Source organism: Hemiscyllium ocellatum, chromosome 9, assembly GCF_020745735.1.
Source record: "Hemiscyllium ocellatum isolate sHemOce1 chromosome 9, sHemOce1.pat.X.cur, whole genome shotgun sequence".
In the NCBI taxonomy this organism is placed as follows: Eukaryota; Metazoa; Chordata; class Chondrichthyes; order Orectolobiformes; family Hemiscylliidae; genus Hemiscyllium; species Hemiscyllium ocellatum.
The window spans coordinates 75,348,861-75,376,170 of record NC_083409.1 but is presented as its reverse complement, the minus strand read 5'-3'; the positions used below and the strand labels follow the sequence as shown (position 1 = coordinate 75,376,170).

Genomic DNA, 27,310 nt, shown 5'->3' with positions numbered 1-27,310 from the left:
GGCAGGCATACCTGCAATCTTAACAGGGCCAGGGAGGAGTGATAGTCGCTGATGGGATTACCCTCACTACACCACGAAGCCCAGGTAAGTGTAATGTCAGGGGTCACAGCCAGACGAGATAAGAAGAGAAGTGGACCAAGATCAAAACCAGGTTCAGGAAGGTTGACCTAAGAGTGGGGTGCATCCCATTGACTTGGTATATACAAAGGAAGATGGCTCTATCTTTGCCAATATCAGCTTGTGTAGTTACATATGCCAGGCATTTCACTTGGGCTGAGTCTCCTCCAACCCTGGACATAAAAGCTGGACAGGATGGGATTTGGTGCAGAAATAGACACTTCAGTGGTCCTTAATTGACTACTTAAAGAGGTCAAAAGGCTTAATAACAGGGATGTTGTTAAATGTCTCACCTACCTCTGCAGATCAGAAAAGATAAAATTGAGCTCAGAGTTTAGTACAGGTACTCTGGTACCAAATCAAACAGTTTCGAAATTCAAAACCCTGAATTTTAATTGCTTTACTAGTCTTTCAATTCACAAAAATCACATCCAGTTGGGTATTTTATCAAGCCACTTAGAGAATCTAAATAAGATTATAAAGTGATTATAACCATATGCTTATTCCAAAAACAAAATTAATACTAGTTAATGTGATGTAACATATCATTGATCTATCACGTTGGAACCGTAAACAGTATTTTTAATCAGTAAGAAACACACTTACATAACCTCTTTTCACCAGGGCACAATTAAATTCCTAATTGCTGAACTTTCTGGAATCTTCTATGCTCTAAGTGTTCTGAATGCACTCAAGTGAGTCTTTGCTTTATCTTTAATAGATGACGATGCTGCTTGATTCACATGTTTGAACAAATAAATGTGAATCAGGTTTTTCTTCCCCACTAGTTATGAGCTTTACAGGTTTCTGTTTCAGCTCGCTCAAATCCTGAGGTGTTTGTTCATCATTCATTCAAAGTCAATGACCATTGCTGTGGAATAATTATTTGTGTTCAGTTAAGGACAATTTAACTCAGTTTTGAATTGAATTATCATCACATTTATTTACCTGATTCCCAAGGGTCTCACGATTTACTGAATTATAAAAAAAAGTCTAGAATATCAATTTTAAAATTAGTACACATGAAGAGAGAGATTTTATATTCACTATCCTCCTATGTGAATATATAAACTCACAAACCAGGTCAGCAATAAGGCACTTGGTTTCCTGTTTTTATTTCTTTACTAATAAAGACAAAAACCCCATAAATTTCAAATAACACTTCAAAGATTTGCTTTAATTCTCTTAAAGTCCTGCAAATCCTGAAATAACAAATAGTAAAGGAATTTTGCTGTAGCAATGCCTTTGATCATGAAGTTTCTAGCTGCAGTGTATGTAAAATGGAACAGTCAAACTAGGTTACTGCTTGTTTGAATTTGAAGTCTGCACTTTGTAATAAATGGGAAAGATTTAAAAACAATTACATAGCTATAACAACAAGGACATATTTCAATTTTTTTTATTTGGCAATGCTTTTGTCTACAGTAAGTGTAACACATACCTTTAATTTAAAACACATGTAACTGCTAACAGTGGATGGTAGTAACAAACCAACTGCAATTTGTTTTAAAAAGAGGAGTCAAGTAACAGATTCCAAATGGTACAACAAACGCACATCATAGGGGAAAACATTACGTAAATATTTATAAATGTGAAAAATCTGCAGAATTAGAATGATTCTTCTACACTTCTTCGGTGATGAGAAAGTTAGAATTTTGACTGAGACCTAATGAACAAAAGCAGATTGCCTCTTCTAAGAAATGCACAGGCAAGTTGTTATTATTATCATCCATGTTGTGCACACCGTTCCTCAGAGCAGAACCAATGTGCCAGGATAGTCAAGACTCTGACAAGTATCTACTTGGACACACTGTTAAACCAGTTATGAGGCATTGCAAGTTACAATTTTAAAAGGTTGATACATTGTATATCTTCAAAACAAACATTTCAGTAGAGGTTTCTGATATGAATTCATATTGTCATCACTCCAATTCCCTGTACCTACAGAAAAGTAACACAATTCAAGGACCAAAAGTTTTGAACACATCTTGCTGTTTATAATGTAACCCAAGCCTCTTGATGGCATGATAGCGTGTTAACTGCCTGCATTACTTGCATAAGATAGCTAGGATTAAGTTTCAGAAAATCTGCTAGTCAGATTTTATAAGTAGACAAAAAAAATCTCCAATCATTTCCACAAAATGCTCTGAGTACGATGTCAGGAAGAAAGACTTCTAAGGAGGAATAGTCTCATTAATCAAATTCTGCACTCAAACAAAATTACCAGTACTGTTACTTATTCAAGCTCGTTAAACACAGCAGTGAAAGGATTGAATTACATTAGTTAAAATCAGTCTTTGCAGAATGAAAAAAAATCAAATTATAGCCAACAGTTGTTGTTATATAAAACTTAAAAAGTCTTTCTGGTATCCTGCCAGCCGATAAATACAGCAGGAAAGTAAAATGTTAAAATAAGGTGTCATTTAGCATGTCTTTCACCCATTGGATGTGATAGCCTTTCAAGTTTATTACAAGCAAAGTAATGAATTTGGCACGTTGCTACATTCTATAATAAATCTTGTGAATCTTTATGCATTATCTATATAGGGTGGTGTGATCTGCTACCTCAATACCACCATTGTGTTAAACAGTGCAGGAGGTGGTAACAGCTCTGATTTCATGAGGGGATTGGAGCATGAATAATAAAAGACTGAGTAAGAGTCCAAAACTAGAGCTTCCGGTATTTGACCTCAACTCTCCATGCAAGGACTTTATATCTCCTCCACAAATGGAATTTCAAAGAGTTATTTGTCTGTGGTTAGTCAAATCAGATCTGTTCATCATATTATGAATAAATATGGCCTATGAAAATTTCCCACATGATTCAAGGCCATCCACCTAATGCAGTGCTGTCATTTGGTTGTCCAACTTAGGCTCAGATTTGAAAAGCTGCAAGATGTCAGGCACAAGTAAAGAATCTGAACAATAACAATTACTTACCCCTTATTTGTAGCTTGGGCAGGTTTACCCCAAATAAACCAGAAAATGAACCTCTTTTCAATCTGTAGTTATAGCTCATGATTTCCAGTGATTATTGTTCTCAAGCCTCAGATCAGGCTTCACCTTTGCATGTTGACAGTTGTTTTTTTAAAAAGCGCTTATGATTATTGTCTGATGATTGCAAAAGAAGATTCAAGAAAGTCTACAGCAAGGACATTAGCTTTGAAATTAGAACATTTTGGAAGTCAGATGCAGGAATGTGTTGCCATTCTTAGTCCTGTCATAGTCAAAGTAAAGTGAAAAAAAATGTACAATCTATTAAGCTTGTTCTCAACACTGTTTCACGTTTTGCAAGCACATTGAACTAGCATTTAACTGAATATAAAACAGTGTTATACCAGACTTGCAATTTTGTCTCTTTATACTTCAGAAACCATATTGTACCCAATTCCCTGCAAAACATAGACATTCCTGTAAACTTTACAGTGTTAAGCTGTTAATACATTTCCATTCTGACTCCACTTAGACCCATCTCCAAGTCAGGAATGGCACCTTACAAACACACAGAGTGAATCAGACAAAAAAGGGAACCTTTTTCATTATAAATCTGTAATATGCACAGTAACTATTTTCAAATATATCTTTCAGTGTTTTACTGAAGCCTGGCCAGAACCTAAACGAGAAAACTAACAAATAATCATAGGGTGGTATCCCATGCATTTAAAATTAATGGAGGGACTGGACCATTTCTGGGTCTTGACCTCGCAATATCCCCACCGGTGTGTTCTTCTGGGAGGTAGGTTCCCAACTCACAGTCCCTGGATTGGCCATCTAATTAAAGGTAGCGGTCACATTCCTGCAGCTGCAACCCAAATCAGAGGCCCAACTGATCCTGCATACACATTAGATTCAGGCCTTTAAGATTACACTGCCTTTCCCTAACCCATCTGCTAAAATACATCACCTCACACTTCCCTCTATTAAATTCCATCTGCCACATATCTGCCCATTATGCTTGTCTATTTCTGTTGCAACCAATTAATATTATTCTTGATGCTAGCCAAATCTGCAACCTTGATAATATTGGCAAATGTTAATATTTTACTCCAATTTTAGTCCAGTACCTCATAATATAGCAGTAATCCAGCCACTGACCCTGATGAACTCCATTATCTAACATCCTCCAATCTGAAAACAAAAATTTCACAACTCACTGTTTTGTCAATATTTTAATCCAAGTTGACACTGGTCCTTCTTTCCCACTAGCTTCAGCTTTTTGAGTAATTTGTTGATCCAGTACTACATCAAACATTTCCCTAAACATCTTTATAGGCAACATCCATTATATACCTTTCATCAACATTCTCTTGCATCATTAAAAAAATTCAGCTCGATTGGCCAAGCACAATCAGCCTTTTACAAATCTGTCTTGTTTTCCTTAATTAACTTAAATCACAAGTGATTTATTTTAGCCTGATGGTTGTAAATTCTTAACCACAATTGATGTTCAACTGACAGGTCTGTACTTACCAGGAGAGTTTTAAATGCACTTTCTTGAATAATGTCACCTCTCCCTGATCCCTTTGCATTCCCCCGGGTGTATTGGAAACTGACATATCCACGATCTCACTCAATTTAATTTATAAACCTAGAATGCCAAGCTATAAATATGGATGCAAAAAGTACTCTTTAAAAGGAGGCTAGCCGTGCCACGCGCTCCAAAGCATATCTCACCTTTTTTCAGATGTCACCTTCCCTCACAACTTGCACGCTAATAGATGATTTTTGGGTTCTTTTATGCTATCTGTCATTCTGCTATTCTCTCTCAGTTGATCTCATTTTCCTCTTCAGTTCTCTCACATTACTTATTTGGCTTATGTACCATTTGACATATTCACCTGACATGCATAATTCACCAGAGTACTTTTGATCTTCTAGTTTCAAGAAAAGAAAAACTGCCATATCCTCTAACACGCTCACAATTTCAGAGTATATCTGACAATTTTAGAACATGATGTGGAGGAGCCAATGTTGGATTGGGGTGGACAAAGGTAAAAATCAACACATCAGGTTATAGTCCAACAGGTTTATTTGGAAGCACGAGCTTCTTTCGAAAGTTAGTGACAGCAACCTGATGAAGGAGCAGCACTCCAAAAGCTAGTGCTTTCAAATAAACCTGTTGCACTATAATCTGGTGTTGTGAGACCTGGCATAGAAAAAATAAGTTAAGCTGTAGGTACACAATTCTTTCTTACTAAGAGAAAGTGAGGACTGCTGATGCTGGGGGTCAGAGTCGAAAAGGAGGCTGAGAGATCAGTAAGGGGTGGGGCTGATTTGCTGAGAATGGCTCGGGAATAGCAGAGGCTAATACTTAACTGGTATTTGGGGAAATATTTAAGCTAATTAATGGACCTGTGTCCTGACACCAACTGGAACTTTTCAGTCAGCACGTGGCTCCTGTTGAGATTGTATGCCAGCTGACGACAGATGCTGCCTGCTGTTGGCAGATGGTGGGTAGGCAGCACTTAAGATTAGGCCCCAACTGCACAACAGCTACAGCCATGCCCAAAGGCCACTCTCTGGAAAAGTTTCCCCTCCACAATAAGAGTCAGGCAGCTGCTCACATTTCAAGATTTTGAACATTCTTCAGTAGACGCTTCATCCTTTGTTTACAATTTGATGAGATGTGGGCATTGCTGGCTAGCCAGCATTTACTGCCCATCCCTAGCTGTCCTTGAGAGAGTGAGCAACTTTCTTGGATTGCTAAAATCTATTTGGTGTGAGTAGACTTACATTGTAGGAAGGCAGTTCCAGGATTTTGATAGTGACGCAAAATGATCAGCGATATATTTCCAGATCAGGATGCAGTATGGCTTGGAGAGGAATTTGGTAGTGGCAATGGTCCCATGTATCTGCTGCCCTTGTCCTTCCAAATGAAACTGGACATGGGTTTGGATGGTTCCCACTCTCCTTAATCTAACTTCATCATTGCTAGCCAGTGGAGGTTGTTCCACATTGAAATATCAGCAGCTCCAATGTAGAAGGGCATCCTACAATGTCATTGTTAAATGGAAGGAAGTAATACATCTGCCTACAAATTGACCATTTTCTTGAAAGTTATGCCAGGCACTTTGGGGGATGTGATCCTAAGTCTGAACCCACACGAAGATCAGGGAACCAACGTCAGAATGAAAATCTAACTCTTCACTCCGAGTGATACTTGACCACTCCTCTAGTCCCCACCCACCAAGTACTTCTGCCCCATTGATTCACCTGGGAATTCACTACCTGATACTCTGCCACTTTATTAGATCATTTGAGCTCTTTCTTCCCAGTCAGATTTATGATCTTTGTCTCATAGCAGCCAACTCAAGGCAACATTGTCAGATAAATAGTTGGCAGCACATTATATTACAGAAACTTTAAATGGCCCTTGAGTGAAGTAGTTTGTGTTTTCAAAACTATCAAATACTCTATTAAAGAACAAAGAACAGTAGAGCACAGGAACAGGCACTTCAGCCAACCAAGACTGCACTAACACATGATGTCTTTCTAAACCAAAAACCTTTTGCCTCTACATATTCTATAAACCTTGATTCCCTGCCTATTCTATCAAAATGCCTCTTAAACTTTGTTATGGTAGCTACCTTCACCACCTCCTCTGGCAGCACATCCCAGGTACTTGCCACTCTTAAAACTTTCCTTTACTATTTCCTTCAAACTTATACCTTAAACATTTCCCATAATAATTGACATTTTTACCCCTGGGGAAAGACTGACTATCAAAAGGATTAGGAGAAAGTGAGGACTGCAGATGCTGGAGATCAGAGCTGAAAATGTGTTGCTGGAAAAGCACAGCAGGTCAGGCAGCATCCAAGGAGCAGGAGAATCAACGTTTTGGGCATGAGCCCTTCTTCAGGATTATTCTTCTGAAGGACTCATGCCCAAAATGTTGATTATCAAAAAGGACTATACATGATTGAAAGTTACAAGCTAAGCTGAGTAGCTACTCTTGTGAAAAAGACAAAGACAGTCATTGCCACGGCCTACTGTACTCACTGTTCACGGTGTGGTCTCCTCCACAATGGGGAGTCAAAACACAAATTGGGTGATCGCTTTGCACAACACCTATGCTCTGCCCAGAAAAATGAGAGTCAGCTTCCAGTTGCCTGTTCCAGTCAGCCTCAGCACAAGTGTGAAGAACAACATCTCATTTGCTGCTTGGGGAGCCAGCAGCAATTAGTGGGCGGCACTGCTGCCTCACAGCGCCAGAGACCCGGGTTCAATTCCTGACTCAAGCAATTGACTGTGTGGAGTTTGCATGTTCTCCCTGTGTCTGCGTGGGTTTCCTCCAGGTGCTCTGGTTTCCTCCCACAGTCCAAAGATGTGCAGGTTAGGCAAATTGGGAGAAAGTGAGGACTGGAGATCAGAGCTGAAAAATGTCTTGTTGGAAGAGTGCAGCAGTCAGGCAGCATCCAAGCAGCAGGAGAATCGACGTTTCGGGCATAAGCCCTTCTTCAGGTTAATTGGCCATGCTAAGTTGCCTGTAGTGTTAGGTGAAAGGGTAAATGTATGGTGAGTGGCGGGTTGGTGTGGACTTGCTGGGCCGAAGGCCCTATTTCCACACTAAGTAATCTAATCTAATCAGCCTTTAGCATTCAATAAAAGACCTTGTTATCACTTATTCAGCTTCCCTTCTGTCCTGCCCTAAAATCCATTATTTCTTCATTTCCAACCCTTCTCCTATCTCTCTCTTTGGGCTCGATCTCCACGTATCCACTTATCTCTCCTTCAACATCCCCACCCCCAACTTCATCTTCAGTATTAAGAACCATTTTCCTACTGCTAACAGTTCTGATGAAGTCTCACTAGACTCAAAACATTAACCCTGCTTTCCTCCCACAGGTTCTGCCAGACCTGATGAGTTACAACAGCAATTTGTGTTCTTGTTTGGTTCATATCTCCAGTTATTTGCTTTATTTTATTGCAACTGTTGATGCTTTTACATGGGCCCAATTTTAACTGTGCAGTTCAATGGGGTTTTGAGGGGGGGTTAAAATCTCACCCACACGAACTTACAAATGACAACAATAGAAGTGAATTATAGCTGTTGTTTCTCAGTTTATTAAGCCCATATCCTGGCAGCATATATGTGTTACATACACCATTGTAGTATTCTTTATATCACTTAAGAAAATTAGGGTGCAACAGATAAGTGACTTGAACTATCATCTTTATTTTCACAAAAGCATTAAACATAAACAGAAAACATTCATAAAGTAGTTGAGAGTTTGAAAAAAATTACAGACAAAATAATTCAGAAATCAGATCAGGTTTTACAAAAATATGGTTACTTGTGTATACTTGATTGCTTTAACTTCAGCTACAGCAAACAAAACTCAAATTAAACAGAATTTGCCATATTTTGAATTATTTGATCTGAATGGTTTCAAATCCAAAACAATTTCAAATCTTGCTCCCTATAACATTAATCTGAAAATAATCGTTTTTTCCTTCAGAAAAGTCAAAATTATTAAAATCATTCCACCATTTGAATTTACAAAGTTAACAGGAATTAGCCTACAGGAAACATAAGGTAGTAGCCTTCAATATAATTACTATAAGAAATCATAAGTGTAAGCATACTTTTTATTAACAATACATTTTAAATCTACTTTCAGCATACGTCCCAGATGACAGCAAATCTACAACTTTAAAAATCGGGAAAAAAAAGTCTGCAGAAGAGGCATTATTTCTGCTTATCTACTGAATAATAAGGAAAGTGATTCAAAGTGGAGAAGAAATCCATTTGATCGAGTGTGGAAGATCTAACCCTAACGCACAGCACTCAAAATGGTAACATATACACTCCCTAATAAATAGGTAAATGTATTCCCCATTTGATAATGACAGTCACATTTTCAAAATTGTTCTATCCCTTATTTGATTCTTCAAAGCTTGGTACTAAAATGCTGATGTTAAATAAAAAGGCATTTGCACACAGTCTTCAGTTCAGCTTTATTGACCATTGTGAAAGACCAGTACAAACGCCTCTTCAAAAGGCATTTACCCTTCAGAACGAAAACATGCAAATAAAGAAATGCTGAACTGATACTTTGTAGAGCATTATATATTTCAAATTGGAGACAAAATTGAGAGTAGGGTAGCTTTTTTTTAAAAATAATAAGAAATATACATGGTTATTAAGGAAAGCCTGAAAGCTTCAGCAGATGAAAACATTGAAAAGATTTTATTATTTGATATTTTTCCACAAGAATTCACATTTTAAAATTAAATGCAAGCATAAGGTCAGCTTTCAGCTAAGAGAAAGGCTGAGTAATTCATTCAATTCACAAACAATTACATATAAATCAGGGAGAGCTATCCTCTGACTTTTACAAATCTTAATTTGAGTTTTTCTTCAAAATTTTAAGCCAGAAAGGATTTCCATTTTATAGGTATGGAAAAAAAAAGCAATGCAACGTGTTTCCACATAACAAGTCTTTCTTCCTCCAATTATAACAAGACCATTTATAAATAATTATAAAACATCTTGACACTGTGAATATAAAGATAAACATTCTTGAAATGCCATGTTTGAAATATGAGCATCTCCACTTTCATGTGTAATGGATGTTACTTATGCGAGCTTCTAATCGCAATGCAATGTGAAGCATTATCTTTAGCACAAGTCTACGCTAATCACATTCAGGATTACTAAATTTTCACCATCTTTCCAAATTTTTAATCTGTCCAAATTCATGGCAATTATACAAAATAATGCTTACTTTAGAGAATACTTTGATCAATTATATTCTACAAATCTCACTTAATCATCTCAAGTTATGAGCAACCCTCCGAGATTGGAAAGCTTCTGGAATTTGTTTCATTCACAAGTTCTTGTTGCCCTCATTTTAGGCGTGAAGAAAATGAGATTCTTTCATTGATGTTCAAACAAGTTTGAACTTTATATTTTATACTGTAGTAGTAATTTTGCTAAATAAAAACTACTACTGAACATTCTGTTGCCAATATACAGCCTTACTTTTATTGAAAGCACAACATTTATTGCAACCATGATTTGGTAATTATGGCATAAAAAGTTGGTATAAATTTTTCACAGTGGCTGCTTATCTTTAGATAGATTAAAATGGATAGTCATCATCAAAAGCTTGCCTTTAATTTGTTTCACATGAAAAAAAAAGTGTTCTCAAAACTCAGCTCCACCATGCTAGCCTGCTCACTTTAATGCAGCACTTTCTCCCAAAGGGCTGTTCAACTCACCTCATTTTGGAGTTTAACTCCATGAAACCATATATTTTCATTTACAATCAACGAACTATTTTATTTAACGCTTGGATGTACAGTTTGTACCTGCAATACAGCTTCACACTTGTATATTGTGTGTGTGTGTGTGTGTGTGTGTGTGTGTGTGTGTGGGGGGGGGGGGGGGGGGGGGGGGGGGGGAAGAAAAGAGGTGGGGAGTTTATTATCTCTAAGATTGATACAAAATGTCCCATAGCTAATAGTTGTTGAATGGGCTATAGCAAAGGAAAAAAAAGGAAAATCAAAAATTGCTTTTGCACAAGTTGTTTCAACTGAGGAGGATATCATCCAATGAAAGATTATTGCAGATATATTTTTTAAAAATCTACCCAAATTTTAAGTACTGCATTGCATTTTTTGCTTGAAAGGACCTGTGTGGTCCTGAATCTGTTGTTGTCGTCTTCTGACAGTTTAAACCTGAAATAATGCAATTGATTTTCATTGACAAAAACGCTTTTTCTGTCTTTAAAACCAACACTGGATTTTAACATTGATGCATTTTCAAAAAACGTTAAATGTAAAATTGTGTTGTTCTGTTGCAAAAAAAAACAAGAACATCTTGCCAAAGCATTTAAGCTTTGATTTGATCGTATAATAGAACATGAACTGCAACCTTATGATTTATTGAACTTCCTACAAATATCTGAAACTGTGGAACACAAAACAAGACTGTTCGGTTATAAACTACAAGACTCACAACCAACACCCTGATTACTTAATGGCTCCGTCTATGTACTGTTCACTGAGCTTTGAAAAATGTTAAGTCATTGCAACTGTTTTAACTAAAATGACAAATGGATGTGCAGTGTAAATTTGAATTTTGCATTCTCTTAAAGAACACCATGTCCAAGGAGTAAACAATACTCCTTTTATACGGCATATAATAACCCAGTCTTCTTCCAAGTTACATTATCATGGCCAATATCAATGCAATTAATGGGGCTTTCTTTGCATCACGTAAATGACATTTTGCTCTGGTAAGCAAGCAGAGATTGAATAGATTTAGCTGCCTTACCACTGTTAAATTGCATTGGCATGTCTGTTTGGATGTACAATGAATATATTAAGATTATTATATACTGCAACTAAAACTGATAGGAAAATATCAAAAGTAGAATAATTTAATGGCAGAATTTTGAAACTGTACCCAGCCCTTTAACCCTCTATTAAAATCACTTATCAAGTTTGATCTTAAACTTATCAAAAGATTAAAGCAATGAATTGGTTTATTTTAAAACTTGAATTCAAGTGTCAGTTAACAGAGTTGAACTGATCCCCATTTTTGAAAGTCAAAACGGTGAAATAACTAGATTAGTTCCATTTTTGTATTTTATGCCATTTCCCACCGTCATAACTAATGACTTGCTCTCCCTGTACAAGAGAAAATATTCAAAATAGCACTTATTTAATCCATTTTGTTCTGATCAAAGTGTTATTTATCCATGGCTAATGGGTTAAAGCTCTTGTTACCAATTGCATTTGGAAACAGAATCAATGTTAAAAAGTTGAATAAATGGTTGTGCGAGGTGTTGAAGAGAGACCTACCAGGAGCTGGGCTGGCTGCTGCTGCTCCGCCAGGTGTGGGAGGGACAGGTCTTGGTTTTGCTTTAGGAGTTGGAGGCACAATACGAACCGGCCCCACAAACTCAACATAGGTTCCAGGGAAGTCTCCCTTCTCTTTGTTTCTTTCGTTAACACCATTTAGCCATCCTTTGGGGTTCTTCTCATCCCCCTCTTGATAACTGGCCGTCAACAGCACTGACTTGCTCACGGTGAGAATGTCCCCTGGCAATAAATTGATATCTTCTTCTCTCTCCTTCTTGTACTCAAACAGAGCTCGATACTGGAAACCCTCTGTACACATGGCTCTCCTGTTCCAGGAATCTGATCCTACTTTTAAAATGGCCGTGGGACGTTGTTTTGAAGCTTGTGAGTTCCAGAGAACTCAAGGTCAGCCTCCAGGCTGGTTAATTTCCCCAACAGGCTAGAACCCCAGCTCTTCCACTTGCTGTAATCTCCATTCGGTTCAATCTGTTCAGGCCCAAGTTGTGTGCTACTGTTAAACTTTACAACATCTGCTGCTTGCTTATTGGGTTTTTTTTTCCCCTCCCCTCTGCCTCAGACAGTCAACCCCCAAGGTCTTCTCAACTCAAGTCCTTCTGCCATCCAATCGAACTGTCCAGAGAGAGAGAGAGAGAAATTTGTTAAACAAACCAAAGGCACTCCGTTACCCCTCATCAATACATGCGCATTACTTGTACAAGACACTAGGGGTGTTTATACGGAAGTACATGAAACACACTGACAATATGTGGTTTATTATGGAAATCAACAGGACAAAAATTCCACCCCGTCCCCTCCCCACTGAAATTATCTTCAAATACATCAGTCTTCAGTCATTCAGGTCTGCGGAGACCAATCACTCACTGTAACATTTCAGAGAAGCTCTTAATATTGAAATGCAAAAAAAAGTTCAGCCAACAAAGGGTCAAAAAATTAAAATCGCAGTGTCATGGACTGAAGCAGGGAAAAGAAAAAGCAGGTTCAATAAAAAACATTTAAAGCATGCATTAAGCGTCTACGCGTTTTCAACACGGGAACATAATTTTAAAAAATTACCTCTCGATATGCGAGGCGATTCCCGGTGAGATGCCCACGGGCTGGGGAAGGATTCAGGGTGCAGGTCTGCCCACACTGACTGCTGACAGGCACGCGTGCTCTCTCCGCATGATTTGTTGAAATTACAGCCGCTTTATTTCTGAAGGAGATGTGCTGCGAACTCCCAGACTCCGCAGTCTGGATTGTTCATTGCAGTCACTTGCCCCGACTCAGATCTCCATTCTTTATAGTGTGACGTGTCTGACCACACCTCCCCCCCCCCCCCCCGTCTGTGATAAATTACAAGTGAAAGTCGGTCATGGCATTGCAGAGTGTGTGCGAGATGCCTCCTTTGGAAGGAGCGGAATCTTATTCACTGACTGGGCTGGATCCGCTACGTGTTGCTTTGAAGCACTGTGGACCGAGGAAGGTAGAGGAGGACTGCAGGGAACGATGGGCATTTTTAACAGATGGGGAAGAAACCCAGCAATAGCAAAAGTTTGGAAATGTTTTCGTTTTGGAAACGACTTTCGAATTGCAGCGATGTTTTCACGAACAAGAATGACAATCTGCTGAGGACGTTAGGATAAATGTTACAACATAAATAATAAATAATTTACCATCTAAATTCTTCAAATACCCTGCACAGCACTGTACTCACTGCGTTGCCCCATCACCTCTGTTAACCCCATTACTTTCTTAAACATTCAGAAGCCTGAAGCCATCATCTTAATTACCCACAATGAACTCTGAACTCTCAAAACTCGTTCCGCACCCTCCAGAACCATTGTCTCAGATTAAAGCAAGTTGTTTGCAATTTCTTCGGTTTACGTTTTTTTTGCTATAAATCTGTGTTTTATGGTCCTGCTCCACAACCACCTGGTGAAGGAGCAGTGTTCCGAAGGCCAGTGCTTCCAAATAAACCTGTTGGACTAAAGCCTGGTGATGTGTGATTTTGAAATTTGTCCATCCAAATCCAACACCTCCACTACATGCAGAGCTTCCAAACCCATACCCTCTCCATCACTAAACACATCCATTTTCATTGCTGTAACGCCACCTACAACAGCCCTAACTCATCCCATCTACCACTGAATTCCATTTCTAGACTGAATTATCTAAAGATCTTCAGGCTAGCCTTGCAATCTCTCATTAGATTAGATTTGATTACTTACAGTGTGGAAACAGGCCCTTCGGCCCAACAAGTCCATACCGACCCACCGAAGCGCAACCCACCCATACCCCTACATTTACCTCTTACCTAACACTACGGGCAATTTAGCATGGCCAATTCACCTGACCCGCACATCTTTGGACTGTGGGAGGAAACCGGAGCACCCAGAGGAAACCCACGCAGACACGGGGAGAACGTGCAAACTCCACACAGTCAGTCGCCTGAGTCAGGAATTGAACCCGGGTCTCAGGCGCTGTGAGACAGCAGTGCTAACCACTGTGCCACCGCGCCGCCCACCTCTTAATTTTAATTCAATTCAGCTCATTCTAAATTTTCCTTCCCATACAGTAACAACACTGGGATTGATACCCTGAAGATTTTATCATGGGTAATTTTATCATTTATCATTATCTATTTCAATGCTTAATGTCATCTCCATACCTCCCCTTGAAAAATCCTCTGCAGTTTATTGCCCTTTTTAAAGGAGAAAATAATGTCCACATTTGGCTAACCTAATGATGGATACCGATGAATATAGATTATGTTTGCATTTATAAACCAGCCTCACAAGGTTATGCACAAACTGGTGAGTACATTAATTCTCTCTTTCTTGCTGACTCATCAACCAAGAAACCAGGCAATAAAGTCGTGAATTAGCAAGTGTTAATTGGCCTCGTGATCACAGTAGAATTTAAAATTAAATGTTGACTAGATGATGTAATCAACAGGAAGAACCGATAGACTGAATAACAAGTTGCAAAGATAATTTGGTTCTGTCATGATGATTCAATATTCTTTAGCTTGCTGGTTGTAATTTGGTAATTAAGATCAATGTTGGAGATTGATATAAGATGACTGAGGGTAAATTATGTTTAAATCTCTGTGGTAGAAGACAAATTACCAGTTTTAGATCAAACGTTTATTGGACAAATCAAAACATTTACACATTTCAGAGTGGACATATTCTTAATTCAGCTCCCTAAAACTTGAAATTGATAATAGTACACCAGTTGATTCAGTGAATCATATATCAGGACACTGCATGTGCTGTCATCACCAGTCACCAGAATCAATGGACAAGTTACCTGCCGTTTTGTAATGTAAACCCTATGCCTTATGCACCAAAGCAGTGGTTAGCACTGCTGCCTCACAGCGCCAGAGACCTGGGTTCAATTCCCACCTCAGTTGACTGACTGTGTGGAGTTTGCACATTCTCCCCGTGTCTGCATGGGTTTCCTCCGGGTGCTCCGGTTTCCTCCCACAGTCCAAAGATGTGCGAGTCAGGTGAATTGGCCATGCTAAATTGCCCGTAGTGTTAGGTAAGGGATAAATGTAGGGGTATGGGTGGGTTGCGCTTCGGCGGGTCGGTGTGGACTTGTTGGGCCGAAGGGCCTGTTTCCACACTGTAAGTAATCTAATCTAATCTAAACTATTTACCATGTCCCAACGGGTAGCAGCCAGAAAATGTAAAATATTTATATCAGCATTTGTTTGAACTGATAGTTTTTGCAATATAATCATACAATTGCTACAGTGTGGAAGCAGGCCATTCAACCCATCATGTACACATTGATCCTCTGAAGGTCACCCCATCCAGACACATCCCACCCCTATAACCTTGCATTTATGGCTAATCCACCCAACCTTGACATTTTTGCACTGTGGGAGGAAACCAGCATGCCCCAGAAATAGGGAGAATGTGCTAACCCCACACAGACGGTCATCTGAGGATGTTTCGGTTCTGCAGGAGTTACTGTTCATGTTACATTGGATTCATCCATTTTACAGATGTTACATACAGTATGCAAGTCAAGACAAGGTGATCTGCTCTGGCTTTTGGAAGAACCCGATGCATTTGTACCAACTACCAAAGATCTTAGAAATTATGCCTGACCAAATGTATTTGTTAGCTTCATACATTAAATGTTCTTGTTATCTAATAACCATGCCTCTTCATCAGATACTCTCTGGTGAGTATTTTCTACCTCTAATCACTAGACAGGCCAAGGTGTTAGCTGCAAATGTGTTGCTGGTCAAAGCACAGCAGGCCAGGCAGCATCTCAGGAATAGAGAATTCGACGTTTCGAGCATAAGCCCTTCATCAGGAATAAGAGAGAGAGAGCCAAGCAGGCTAAGATAAAAGGTAGGGAGGAGGGACTAGGGGGAGGGGCGATGGAGGTGGGATAGGTGGAAGGAGGTCAAGGTGAGGGTGATAGGCCAGAGTGGGGTGGGGCGGAGAGGTCAGGAAGAGGATTGCAGGTTAGGAGGGCGGTGCTGAGTTGAGGGAACCGACTGAGACAAGGTGGGGGGAGGGGAAATGAGGAAACTGGAGAAATCTGAATTCATACCTTGTGGTTGGAGGGTTCCCAGGCGGAAGATGAGGCGCTCCTTCTCCAGCCGTCGTGTAGTTGTGTTCTGCCGGTGGAGGAGTCCAAGGACCTGCATGTCCTCGGTGGAGTGGGAGGGGGAGTTAAAGTGTTGAGCCACGGGGTGATTGGGTTGGTTGGTTCGGGCGGCCCGGAGGTGTTCTCTGAAGCGTTCCGCAAGTAAGCGGCCTGTCTCACCAATATAGAGGAGGCCACATCGGGTGCAGCGGATGCAATAGATGATGTGTGTGGAGGTACAGGTGAACTTGTGGCGGATATGGAAGGATCCCTTGGGGCCTTGGAGGGAAGTGAGTGTGGAGGTGTGGGCGCAAGTTTTACATTTCCTGCGGTTGCAGGGGAAGGTGCCGGGGGTGGAGGTTAGGTTGGTGGGGGGTGTGGATCTGACGAGGGAGTCACGAAGGGAGTGGTCCTTGCGGAACGCTGATAGGGGAGGGGAGGGAAATATATCCTTGGTGGTGGGGTCCGTTTGGAGGTGGCGGAAATGGCGGCGGATGATACGTTGTATGCGGAGGTTGGTGGGGTGGTAGGTGAGAACCAGTGGGGTTCTGTCTTGGTGGCGGTTGGAGGAGCGGGGCTCAAGGGCGGAGGAGCGGGAAGTGGAGGAGATGCGGTGGAGGGCATCGTCGATCACGTCTGGGGGGAATCTGCGGTCCTTGAAGAAGGAGGCCATCTGGGCTGTGAGGTGTTGGAATTGATCCTCCTGGGAGCAGATGCGGCGGAGACGAAGGAATTGGGAATATGGGATGGCGTTTTTACAGGGGGCAGGGTGGGAGGAGGTGTAGTCCAGGTAGCTGTGGGAGTCAGTCGGTTTATAATAGATGTCTGTGTTGAGTCGGTCGCCCGAGATAGAAATGGAAAGGTCTAGGAAGGGGAGGGAGGAGTCTGAGACAGTCCAGGTGAATTTCAGGTCGGGATGGAAGGTGTTAGTAAAGTTGATGAACTGTTCAACCTCCTCGTGGGAGCACGAGGCAGCGCCGATACAGTCATCGATGTAGCGGAGGAAAAGGTGGGGGGTGGTGCCAGTGTAGTTGCGGAAGATGGACTGTTCCACATATCCTACGAAGAGGCAGGCATAGCTGGGGCCCATGCGGGTGCCCATGGCAACTCCTTTAGTTTGGAGGAAGTGGGAGGATTGAAAAGAGAAGTTATTCAGGGTGAGGACCAGTTCAGTCAGTCGAAGGAGGGTGTCAGTGGAAGGGTACTGGTTGGTGCGGCGGGAAAGGAAGAAGCGGAGGGCTTTGAGTCCTTCGTGATGGGGGATAGAGGTGTACAGGGACTGGATGTCCATAGTGAAAATAAGGCGTTGGGGACCGGGAAGCGAAAATCCTGGAGGAGGTGGAGGGCGTGGGTGGTGTCCCGAACGTAGGTGGGGAGTTCTTGGACTAAAGGGGAGAGGACCGTGTCGAGGTATTGGGAGATGAGTTTGGTGGGGCAGGAGCAGGCTGAGACAATGGGTTGGCCGGGGCATTTCTTTTGGCGGGAAAGGAAGAAGCGGAGGGCTTTGAGTCCTTCGTGATGGGGGATGGAGGTGTACAGGGACTGGATGTCCATAGTGAAATTTCTTTTGGCGGGACACCCTCCTTCGACTGACTGAACTGGTCCTCACCCTGAATAACTTCTCTTTTCAATCCTCCCACTTCCTCCAAACTAAAGGAGTTGCCATGGGCACCCACATGGGCCCCAGCTATGCCTGCCTCTTCGTAGGATATGTGGAACAGTCCATCTTCCACAACTACACTGGCACCACCCCCCACCTTTTCCTCCGCTACATCGATGACTGTATCGGCGCTGCCTCGTGCTCCCACGAGGAGGTTGAACAGTTCATCAACTTTACTAACACCTTCATCCCGACCTGAAATTCACCTGGACTGTCTCAGACTCCTCCTTCCCCTTCCTAGACCTTTCCATTTCTATCTCGGGCGACCGACTCAACACAGACATCTATTATAAACCGACTGACTCCCACAGTTACCTGGACTACACCTCCTCCCACCCTGCCCCCTGTAAAAATGCCATCCCATATTCCCAATTCCTTCGTCTCCGCCGCATCTGCTCCCAGGAGGATCAATTCCAACACCGCACAGCCCAGATGGCCTCCTTCTTCAAGGACCGCAGATTCCCCCCAGACGTGATCGACGATGCCCTCCACCGCATCTCCTCCACTTCCCGCTCCTCCGCCCTTGAGCCCCGCTCCTCCAACCGCCACCAAGACAGAACCCCACTGGTTCTCACCTACCACCCCACCAACCTCCGCATACAACGTATCATCCGCCGCCATTTCCGCCACCTCCAAACGGACCCCACCACCAAGGATATATTTCCCTCCCCTCCCCTATCAGCGTTCCGCAAGGACCACTCCCTTCGTGACTCCCTCGTCAGATCCACACCCCCCACCAACCCAACCTCCACCCCCGGCACCTTCCCCTGCAACCGCAGGAAATGTAAAACTTGCGCCCACACCTCCACACTCACTTCCCTCCAAGGCCCCAAGGGATCCTTCCATATCCGCCACAAGTTCACCTGTACCTCCACACACATCATCTATTGCATCCGCTGCACCCGATGTGGCCTCCTCTATATTGGTGAGACAGGCCGCTTACTTGCGGAACGCTTCAGAGAACACCTCCGGGCCGCCCGAACCAACCAACCCAATCACCCCGTGGCTCAACACTTTAACTCCCCCTCCCACTCCACCGAGGACATGCAGGTCCTTGGACTCCTCCACCGGCAGAACACAACTACACGACGGCTGGAGGAGGAGCGCCTCATCTTCCGCCTGGGAACCCTCCAACCACAAGGTATGAATTCAGATTTCTCCAGTTTCCTCATTTCCCCTCCCCCCACCTTGTCTCAGTCAGTTCCCTCAACTCAGCACCACCCTCCTAACCTGCAATCCTCTTCCTGACCTCTCCGCCCCCACCCCACTCCGGCCTATCACCCTCACCTTGACCTCCTTCCACCTATCCCACCTCCATCGCCCCTCCCCCTAGTCCCTCCTCCCTACCTTTTATCTTAGCCTGCTTGGCTCTCTCTCTCTTATTCCTGATGAAGGGCTTATGCTCGAAATGTCGAATTCTCTATTCCTGAGATGCTGCCTGGCCTGCTGTGCTTTGACCAGCAACACATTTGCAGCTGTGATCTCCAGCATCTGCAGACCTCATTTTTTAGGCCAAGGTGTTAGTCATACAAAGTTCAAACAGTCTCTATTCATCTTATTTATCTTTCCCAGGTCATGACATCTGAGGCAGGAGGCTCTTGATTCATGCCCAATCTTACATCGAAATCCCCAACTAGGTAACAATGTTCTGATTTAGAAATTCTGCTGATAGCATCAACATGGGCCTCAAGGAATGGGTCATTCACTGCCACAGTAGGTCACAGTGTTGGACCACAGATATCCCCCATGAGGTTAACTGTCCCTTTTTGAGTTGAGATGCAGATGGAGGAAACACTAAGAGTAATGAGTCCCTTACAATGTTACACCTTGTTCAGGAGCTCCTTTTGAATTCTTCTCCTGTTGGCTACACAAATACCATTTTTCTTCTGGGAATCCACTCTCATCGAGCCTTGTTTCTTGTAGGGATGTTATGTTGATGTTCAGCCTGTCAAATTCTACGTCGATACAGCTGTCTTGCATAAATTAATCGACCAGCTGCAAGTTATCCATCAACCCTTTCCAAATGGTTCTGGCATTCCAGTTTGAAAGGTCAGTGTCTTTTTTTCCACGTTTCGTTTGCTTGCCTGGTATAACGGATCCCATCCACTTGTTGAGCAGAGTCTCAAAACTCCAAGAAGCCATTGAAGCTGATGGTCTGAGATGAGTCAGCAGCTAATGAGTCAGGGACTGCCTGGGTTGAGATGGGCTCTGGTTGACCAGTAAGATATGATTGATCCTCCAGCTGAATGTAAAGCAATATGTTTGGCACCAGCCTGATTGCAGATGCTGCCACAAAGATGATATATCTGGATATCAGACCACCTTTGGCTCTGCTCTAGATGTCTTGTTAGGATTTACTCCTTTAACCTTTAACCTTCAGGTGGGTCCAATACTTTTTGTCATTTATATCAATGATTTGGATGTGAGCTTAAGAGGAATAGTTAGTAAGTTTGCAGATGACACTAAAATTGGAGGTGTGGTGGACAGTGCAGAAGGTTACCTCAGATTACAATGGGATCTTGATCAGATGGGTCAATGGGTTAAGGAGTGGCAGCTGAAGTTTAATTTAGATAAATGCAAGGTGTTGCATTTTGGGAAAGCTTAGCAGGACTCATACAATTAATAGTAAGGTCCTAGAGAGTGTTGCTGAACAAAGAGACCTTGGAGTGCAGGTTCATAGCTCCTTGAAAGTGGAGTTGCAGGTAGATAGGATAGTGAAGAAGGCATTGGTATGCTTTCCTTTATTGGTCAGAATATTGAATACAGAAGTTGGGAGGTCATGTTGCAGCTGTACAGGACATTTGTGAGGCCACTGTTGGATATTGCTTGCAATTCTGGTCTCCTTCCTATCGGAAAGATTTTGTGAAACTTGAAAGGGTTCAGAAAAGATCTACAAGGATGTTGCGAGGGTTGGAGGATTTGAGCTGTAGGGAGAGGTTGAATAGGCTGGGGCTGTCTTCCCTGGAGCATTGGAGGCTGAGGGGTGACCTTATAGAGGTTTATAAAATCATGAGGGGCATGGATAGGGTAAATAGACGAGGTCTTTTCCCTGCATTGGGGGAATCCAGAAGTAGAGGACTTAGGTTTAGGGTGAGTGGGGGTAGATATAAAAGAGAGTTAAGGGGCAACTTTTTCACGCAGAGGGTGGTGTGAGTGTGAAATGGGCTACCAGAGGAAGTGGTGGAGGCTGGTACAATGCCAACATTTAAAAGGCATCAGGATGGAAGAGTTTGGTGGGATAGGGGCCGGGTGTGGCTGGTGGGACTAAATTGGGTTGGGATATCTAGTCGGCACGTATGAGTTGGACCGAATGGTCTGTTCCTGTGCTGGACATCTCTATGATTCTAACTCTTCTGAGTAATCCACTGGCAATGGAGCAATTTATGTCCACCTTGGAGTTTGGCTCCTGAGTGCCAGGATGCATTCACATGGCCTGCACACTGCACATCTAGGAACCAAACCTTCTGAAAGTTCCTCTAAAACTTTAGTCTGGTAAAGATCTGCAAACAAAACCAGTTTTGTGCTTTGCTAAAAGGAGGCACAGAGGAGGGCTTTAATAGGTAGGCTGTGTACTGACCGGAATTCACCTCAACATTTGGCTCTCTTTTCTCCAAAAATATACTTTTATTCATAAAATCTATGGAAGTACATTACAGTAATTATAAAATTAACAAACTTTAAAATTATAAAAGGTGCATTAAAAGGGAAGATGATGGCCTAGTGGTATTATTGCTGGACTGTTATTCCAGAGACCCAAGTAATGTTCTGCAGATGGCAGAATTTGAATTCAATAAAAAAAGAAATTTGGAATTAGGAGTCTAACGAGGATCACGTATCCATTGTTGAAACTCAGGAAAACCTCATCTGGTTCACTAATGCCCATTAGGGAAGGAAACTGCTGTGCTGTGACTCCAGACCCACAGCATTTTTAACTGCCTTCTTGGCAATTCAGGATGGGCAATAAATGCTAGTCTAGCCAGTGATGACCACATCTCATGAATGAAGTTTTTAAAAAATTAAAATTTAATTTGTCTCTAAAAAGCATTTTCCAACCTTTAGTACCATGCAGTTCTGGTCATCACATTACAGGATGGATATGACTTCACTCGAGGTTGCTGGGGAGATTTAGTGGGTTGCTGCATGGGCTGGAGGGTTTGAGCAATGAGGTACACCATACTGAATTGTTGGATACATGCCTGTCAGGTGTTTAATTCAGTTGGTTACAGCATGGCACTATTAATGCCATAGCTATGAGTTTCATCAGTGTGCTCTTTCAGCCACCAATCAGGCTAATATGCAAAACCAGTGCATATCAAAAAAAGGCAAATATTCCACCTGGGTTCTTAAGAATCTATGGCCAACAAATAGAGTAAGAGTTTTAAATACCTTTTAAAAAGGAAAGCTCTTCCACAAGTAGAAATGAAAAGATGAAGGGCCATAGATACAAAATTAACTCTAAGAGATCTATGAGATCACGTCAGGCTCACTGAAGTCATCTTCTTGGGCGGCACGGTGGCACAGTGGTTAGCACTGCTGCCTCACAGCGCCAGAGACCCGAGTTCAATTCCCGACTCAGGCGACTGACTGTGCGGAGTTTGCACATTCTCCCCGTGTCTGCGTGGGTTTCCTCCGGGTGCTCCGGTTTCCTCCCACAGTCCAAAGATGTGCGGGTCAGGTGAATTGGCCATGCTAAATTGCCCGTAGTGTTAGGTAAGGGGTAAATGCAGGGGTATGGGTGGGTTTCGCTTCGGCGGGTCGGTGTGGACTTGTTGGGCCGAAGGGCCTGTTTCCACACTGTAAGTCTAATCTAATCTAATCTAAAACAGAATGAAAAGAACAGAATGAGTGAGTTTTGATGGTATTTAACCCAGATTCATGATTGAGGCAGATATTCAAAATTAGCTGAGATAAGTGAATGGAGAGGAAGGGGATTGAAGTAAATGTGATTAGTACTATTTGCTCATGTGGAGGATAAACACCAGCAACTAATCAGTCGGGCTGTTCCTCTGTTGTAACTGTTACGTATAATGATCTCCTATTATTGTGCATCACAATCCAGACAGGCCAGGTGGCACTATCATCTTACCACCCCCTGCCTCCCCCAACCACTTACATTTTCAGTTGGTTTTTAACAAAGAGCCTTATATCTTCAGACAAGGAGTGACATGCTTGTACATCTGAACAGTTATTTCTGGACCTGTGACCTTGATAGCTAATAGCTCCCAGTTTGTTTGGAATGTTTCATTCACTGTTTTACCGTGCTCACTGTTTTAATACACATTGACTTTTTGGTTTGGTCTGACCACTGACTTTGTTATGACATTTACAATAATACTAAAAGGGATTTTTTTTCCATACTATTAACATCCATTTCAAATCTTGCTTGTACCCATCATTTGCTGCTAGTTCCCCAGAGATTCAAATTTAAAATTCTCAACTTTGCATTTTGTTTCCTTTTTTATCTTACTGCTTCTCATCTGTCCTCCAGTTGTCTAAGCTCCACACCTTCTATACTCTCGGTTCCTCTAACAGCAGTCTGCCACACCCATGCCCTGACTTTTGGACCGTATCCCGCTCTGTAGAAATTTATCTCTAGATTTCTCAAAACCCCTAGCATCCTCAAGAAAATCATTAAAACCTCCATTATCTGACTAAGCTTTTGGTGACACCTTCTACTCATCCTTTCCTGGCTTGGCATTCATTTTGATTACACTTCCATGAATCCTGCTCAGCATTTGTTTTGCATTCTAGACGCAATATAAATTTTATGTTCTCAAGAAGAATCACATTGGGCGTAAATTGTTAACACTCTTCCTCTGTCCACAGATGCAGCCAGACCTGCTCCGGTTATCCTGCACTATCTGTGCTTATTACAGATTTCCAGCACCTGCTTTTATTTTGCCTTTATTACAATATGAGTTGTTCTGATGTTGTCCTCCTCAACCTCATGCCTACCTCTCATGGAAGAACATATTTCTGAAGTTTTACATTTACTACCAAACACAAGTGATCCACACACAAGCAGACTATATACAAATGCTTTAGGCCTGCTACTTCAAAGATTTTTACACAATTTGCAAACTAAATCAGTATGAACAAGAAGGGAGATAAGTCACAACTTTGACTCAGTTGACACAAGAAAGAATTTGGGGAGAAGTTTGAACAGATGAGTTCAAGAGGTAGCTAAGTGCCTATTAGGAGGGAGAAGAGTATCTTATTAGGCTTAAAGGTCAAGTTCATCCTGGAAAAGTCCTTATTTTCAGATGGACTGTGAAAAGGTGGTTCTCATCAGCGGTAATCCCATTATCTCTATCAGCATAACATGAACTTGAGCCAACACTCCGGTCAGTTCCAAAAAAAGGACCATGATAAATCCACTGAGGATAAAATTCTTCAAAAGTTTGGCTGCACAATCAAGTATCCACATGGTTCTTGCTTTGTATAGCTGGATTTTGGCTTTGTTTTGGTATTCTGTTTAATGGCCATATAAATCATTGCATTCTGTCAAGGGAACTGATGTCTCATGAAAAATGCACACTGTTAGTGTTTGGATTCTATATTCTGTGGAAAATCTAATGAGAAAAAAAAATGTCAATATGTTTTCAGCATCAGGTTCTCACTGAACAGACACTTTTCAGTGATCAAGGAATAACATGTTTACCCTGGTATTTACATCTTTCATTAGGTGCTAAGCTCTGTGTGAGGTGGCAACCAATGTGTTACAGAGCAAGCTTTTGAGAAGTATGTGTATGCATCAGTATGTCAGCATCAAAAACATAAGATATAGACAGAGGTATGTGGAAAATATTCCGCAACGTGTAAGGTTATGGGACACATGAACAGAAACCGTATTAATTTGTGCTTTTTCTCCCAGTCTACACCTCAGCTCTGATCCAGCAAAAATTCACAAGTCTCTTGTGCACCTTTGCTCATTGCATGGAAACACAGAAACATCAGATGGAACCTACCAGGCCCACCTGGAGCTTTTAAATAAGCAGACGCTAGTCAGGGGAACTAATTTGGGCAGGAGGAAAATAACTAAGCTTCCTGACAGCAGTGAGCTAAAGTTTTGCAATCAAATTTTCAGAAGCTTTCAGGCAGTTACGGTTTCCTAACCTTCATCACTGGGAGGAGAAAGTGAGGTCTGCAGATGCTGGAGATCAGAGCTGAAAATATGTTGCTGGAAAAGCATAGCAGGTCAGGCAGCATCCAAGGAACAGGAGATTCGACGTTTCGGGCATAAGCCCGAAGAAGGGCTTATGCCCGAAACGTCAAATCTCCTGTTCCTTGGATGCTGCCTGACCTGCTGCGCTTTTCCAGCAACACATTTTCAGCCTTCATCACTGGGAACCTGTTTTACGAGTTTAGTTCAACGGAAAATGCCTGTTTGCAAATCCAAATTTATTTATGAAGCATATGCCTAGCTCGGTAGACAATTTCTTCCTCCAAGCTCTGGTGAATACATACTTCTTCACTAACTCATCCATCCATAAACAGGCCATTTCTTTATACAAACGCTTTCTGTATTAGGAGTGAAGCTTCTCTGGGTCTGCCAGTCTCAGAGATCCGCATAGAGTCATAGGATCCCTTTCATGTGGAAGCAGGCCATTCGTCCATTCTGACCCTCTGAAGAGCATCCTACCCAGATCCACACACCCCCTACCCTATGGCTGTAAACTCTGTATTTCCCATGCCAATCCACCTAACCTCCCCATCTTTGGAATGTGGGAGGAAACAAAGACACCAGGGGAAAACCCATACAGACATGGGGAGAATGTGCAAACTCCACAGCGAGTCCCCCAAGGATGGAATCGAACCTGGGTTCTTGATGCTGTGAGGCAGCAATGCTAACCACTGAGCCACCATGCTGCCCCTTGGAGTGGGACTTCTTATAGTTAAACAGTTACAATGTAATGGTGACGCCTCTTCATGTTCATCAGCTCATAAGAAGTCTTAGCCTTATGTATTCTGCTTTCTTGTAGGTAAATACAGTGTAAGATGCGAAGGCTGACCAGACCCACTATCTTGCCATGGTGAAGCAGCAGCACTGGCTGATTCCCGCAAAGCTGACTGGGCAGACAAGCAAGGCTCAGTTTAAAAGGGGATCAACTTGAAAGGATGAGACACAGAAAAAGGTGAGCTACTGGGAATGAAACGTAGTAAAAGGAACTTAAAGGGTGTGGTTACCAGGGTACTAGAAGGATCTTGAGGAATAGAACGAGGAAACTGGGAATGCGAGGAGGGAGAGTGACAGTATTAGAATCAATGTGATAAGAAAAGTTAGGAGCTGCATGTTAAGAGTGGTGAATGCACTGGGACAATTCTATGTGCTGAAGAGGGTGAAAGAACAGTGGAAATGATTAAGGGTGGGTTGTATGGGTGAACCTTGGGGTGGAGATCTGTATGGAATGGGACTGAGGAATGCAAGAATATTCATGGAGATAGTCTACATATTCAGCTATGGAGGGCCAATTACAGGTGTCACAATGCTGGTATGATACAAGATTACTTTGCCCTTGAGTTTTTTTCAGAGAGGGGTAATTGGCCAGGCTCCATTGTGCCTGAAGGTTGAATGGTTCATTGAGGCCTTATTGTTTACCCTAACAGATAGTACTTCAAGCCAAAACTTTGAAAGGTTTTTGAAAAACCGGTATAGTCAAGGGAGGTGTGACCAGCTCTCTAGATGTGCAGTTCAGTTCAGGAATGAGTTGAGTAAGAGTCACAGGGGAAACTGGGAGTCTTCTGTCTGTCCTTCTGCTCTTATGATTTTGAACTGTAAGTTGCCTGTGCTATTATTTACTGTTTGTGCTAAGGGATGTATGTTTTGGGACTGTTGCAAGTACTTTTGGAACAGCATCATTAAGTTGGGTTTGGATAGGATAAGTTATCCAGTAGGTAAAAACAATGATTGCAGATGCTGGAAACCAGATTCTGGAGTAGTGGTGCTGGAAGAGCACAGCAGTTCAGGCAGCATCCAAGGAGCAGCAAAGTCCTTGGGCAAAAGCCCTTCATCAGGAATGAAGGCAGTGAGCCTGAAGCCTGGAGAGATAAGCTAGAGGAGGGTGGAGGTGGGGAGAAAGTAACACAGAGTACAATAGGTGAGTGGGGGAG

At 42.2% G+C, this 27,310-nt stretch overlaps 1 protein-coding gene across 1 annotated transcript in view; it reads right to left on the bottom strand.

Moving 5' to 3' along the window:
* Positions 1-13,234, bottom strand: part of pik3r3b (phosphoinositide-3-kinase, regulatory subunit 3b (gamma)) — a 558,098-nt gene extending 544,864 nt beyond the window's left edge. Inside the window, exons 1-2 of the mRNA XM_060830478.1 lie at positions 13,003-13,234; positions 11,929-12,558 (exon numbers count right to left, since the gene is read on the bottom strand). Of these exons, the coding sequence (XP_060686461.1) occupies positions 11,929-12,247 (319 nt within the window). The 5' untranslated portion in view covers positions 12,248-12,558; positions 13,003-13,234. The remainder of the gene's footprint in view (positions 1-11,928; positions 12,559-13,002) is intronic.
* Between the last annotated feature and the right edge of the window lie 14,076 nt (positions 13,235-27,310).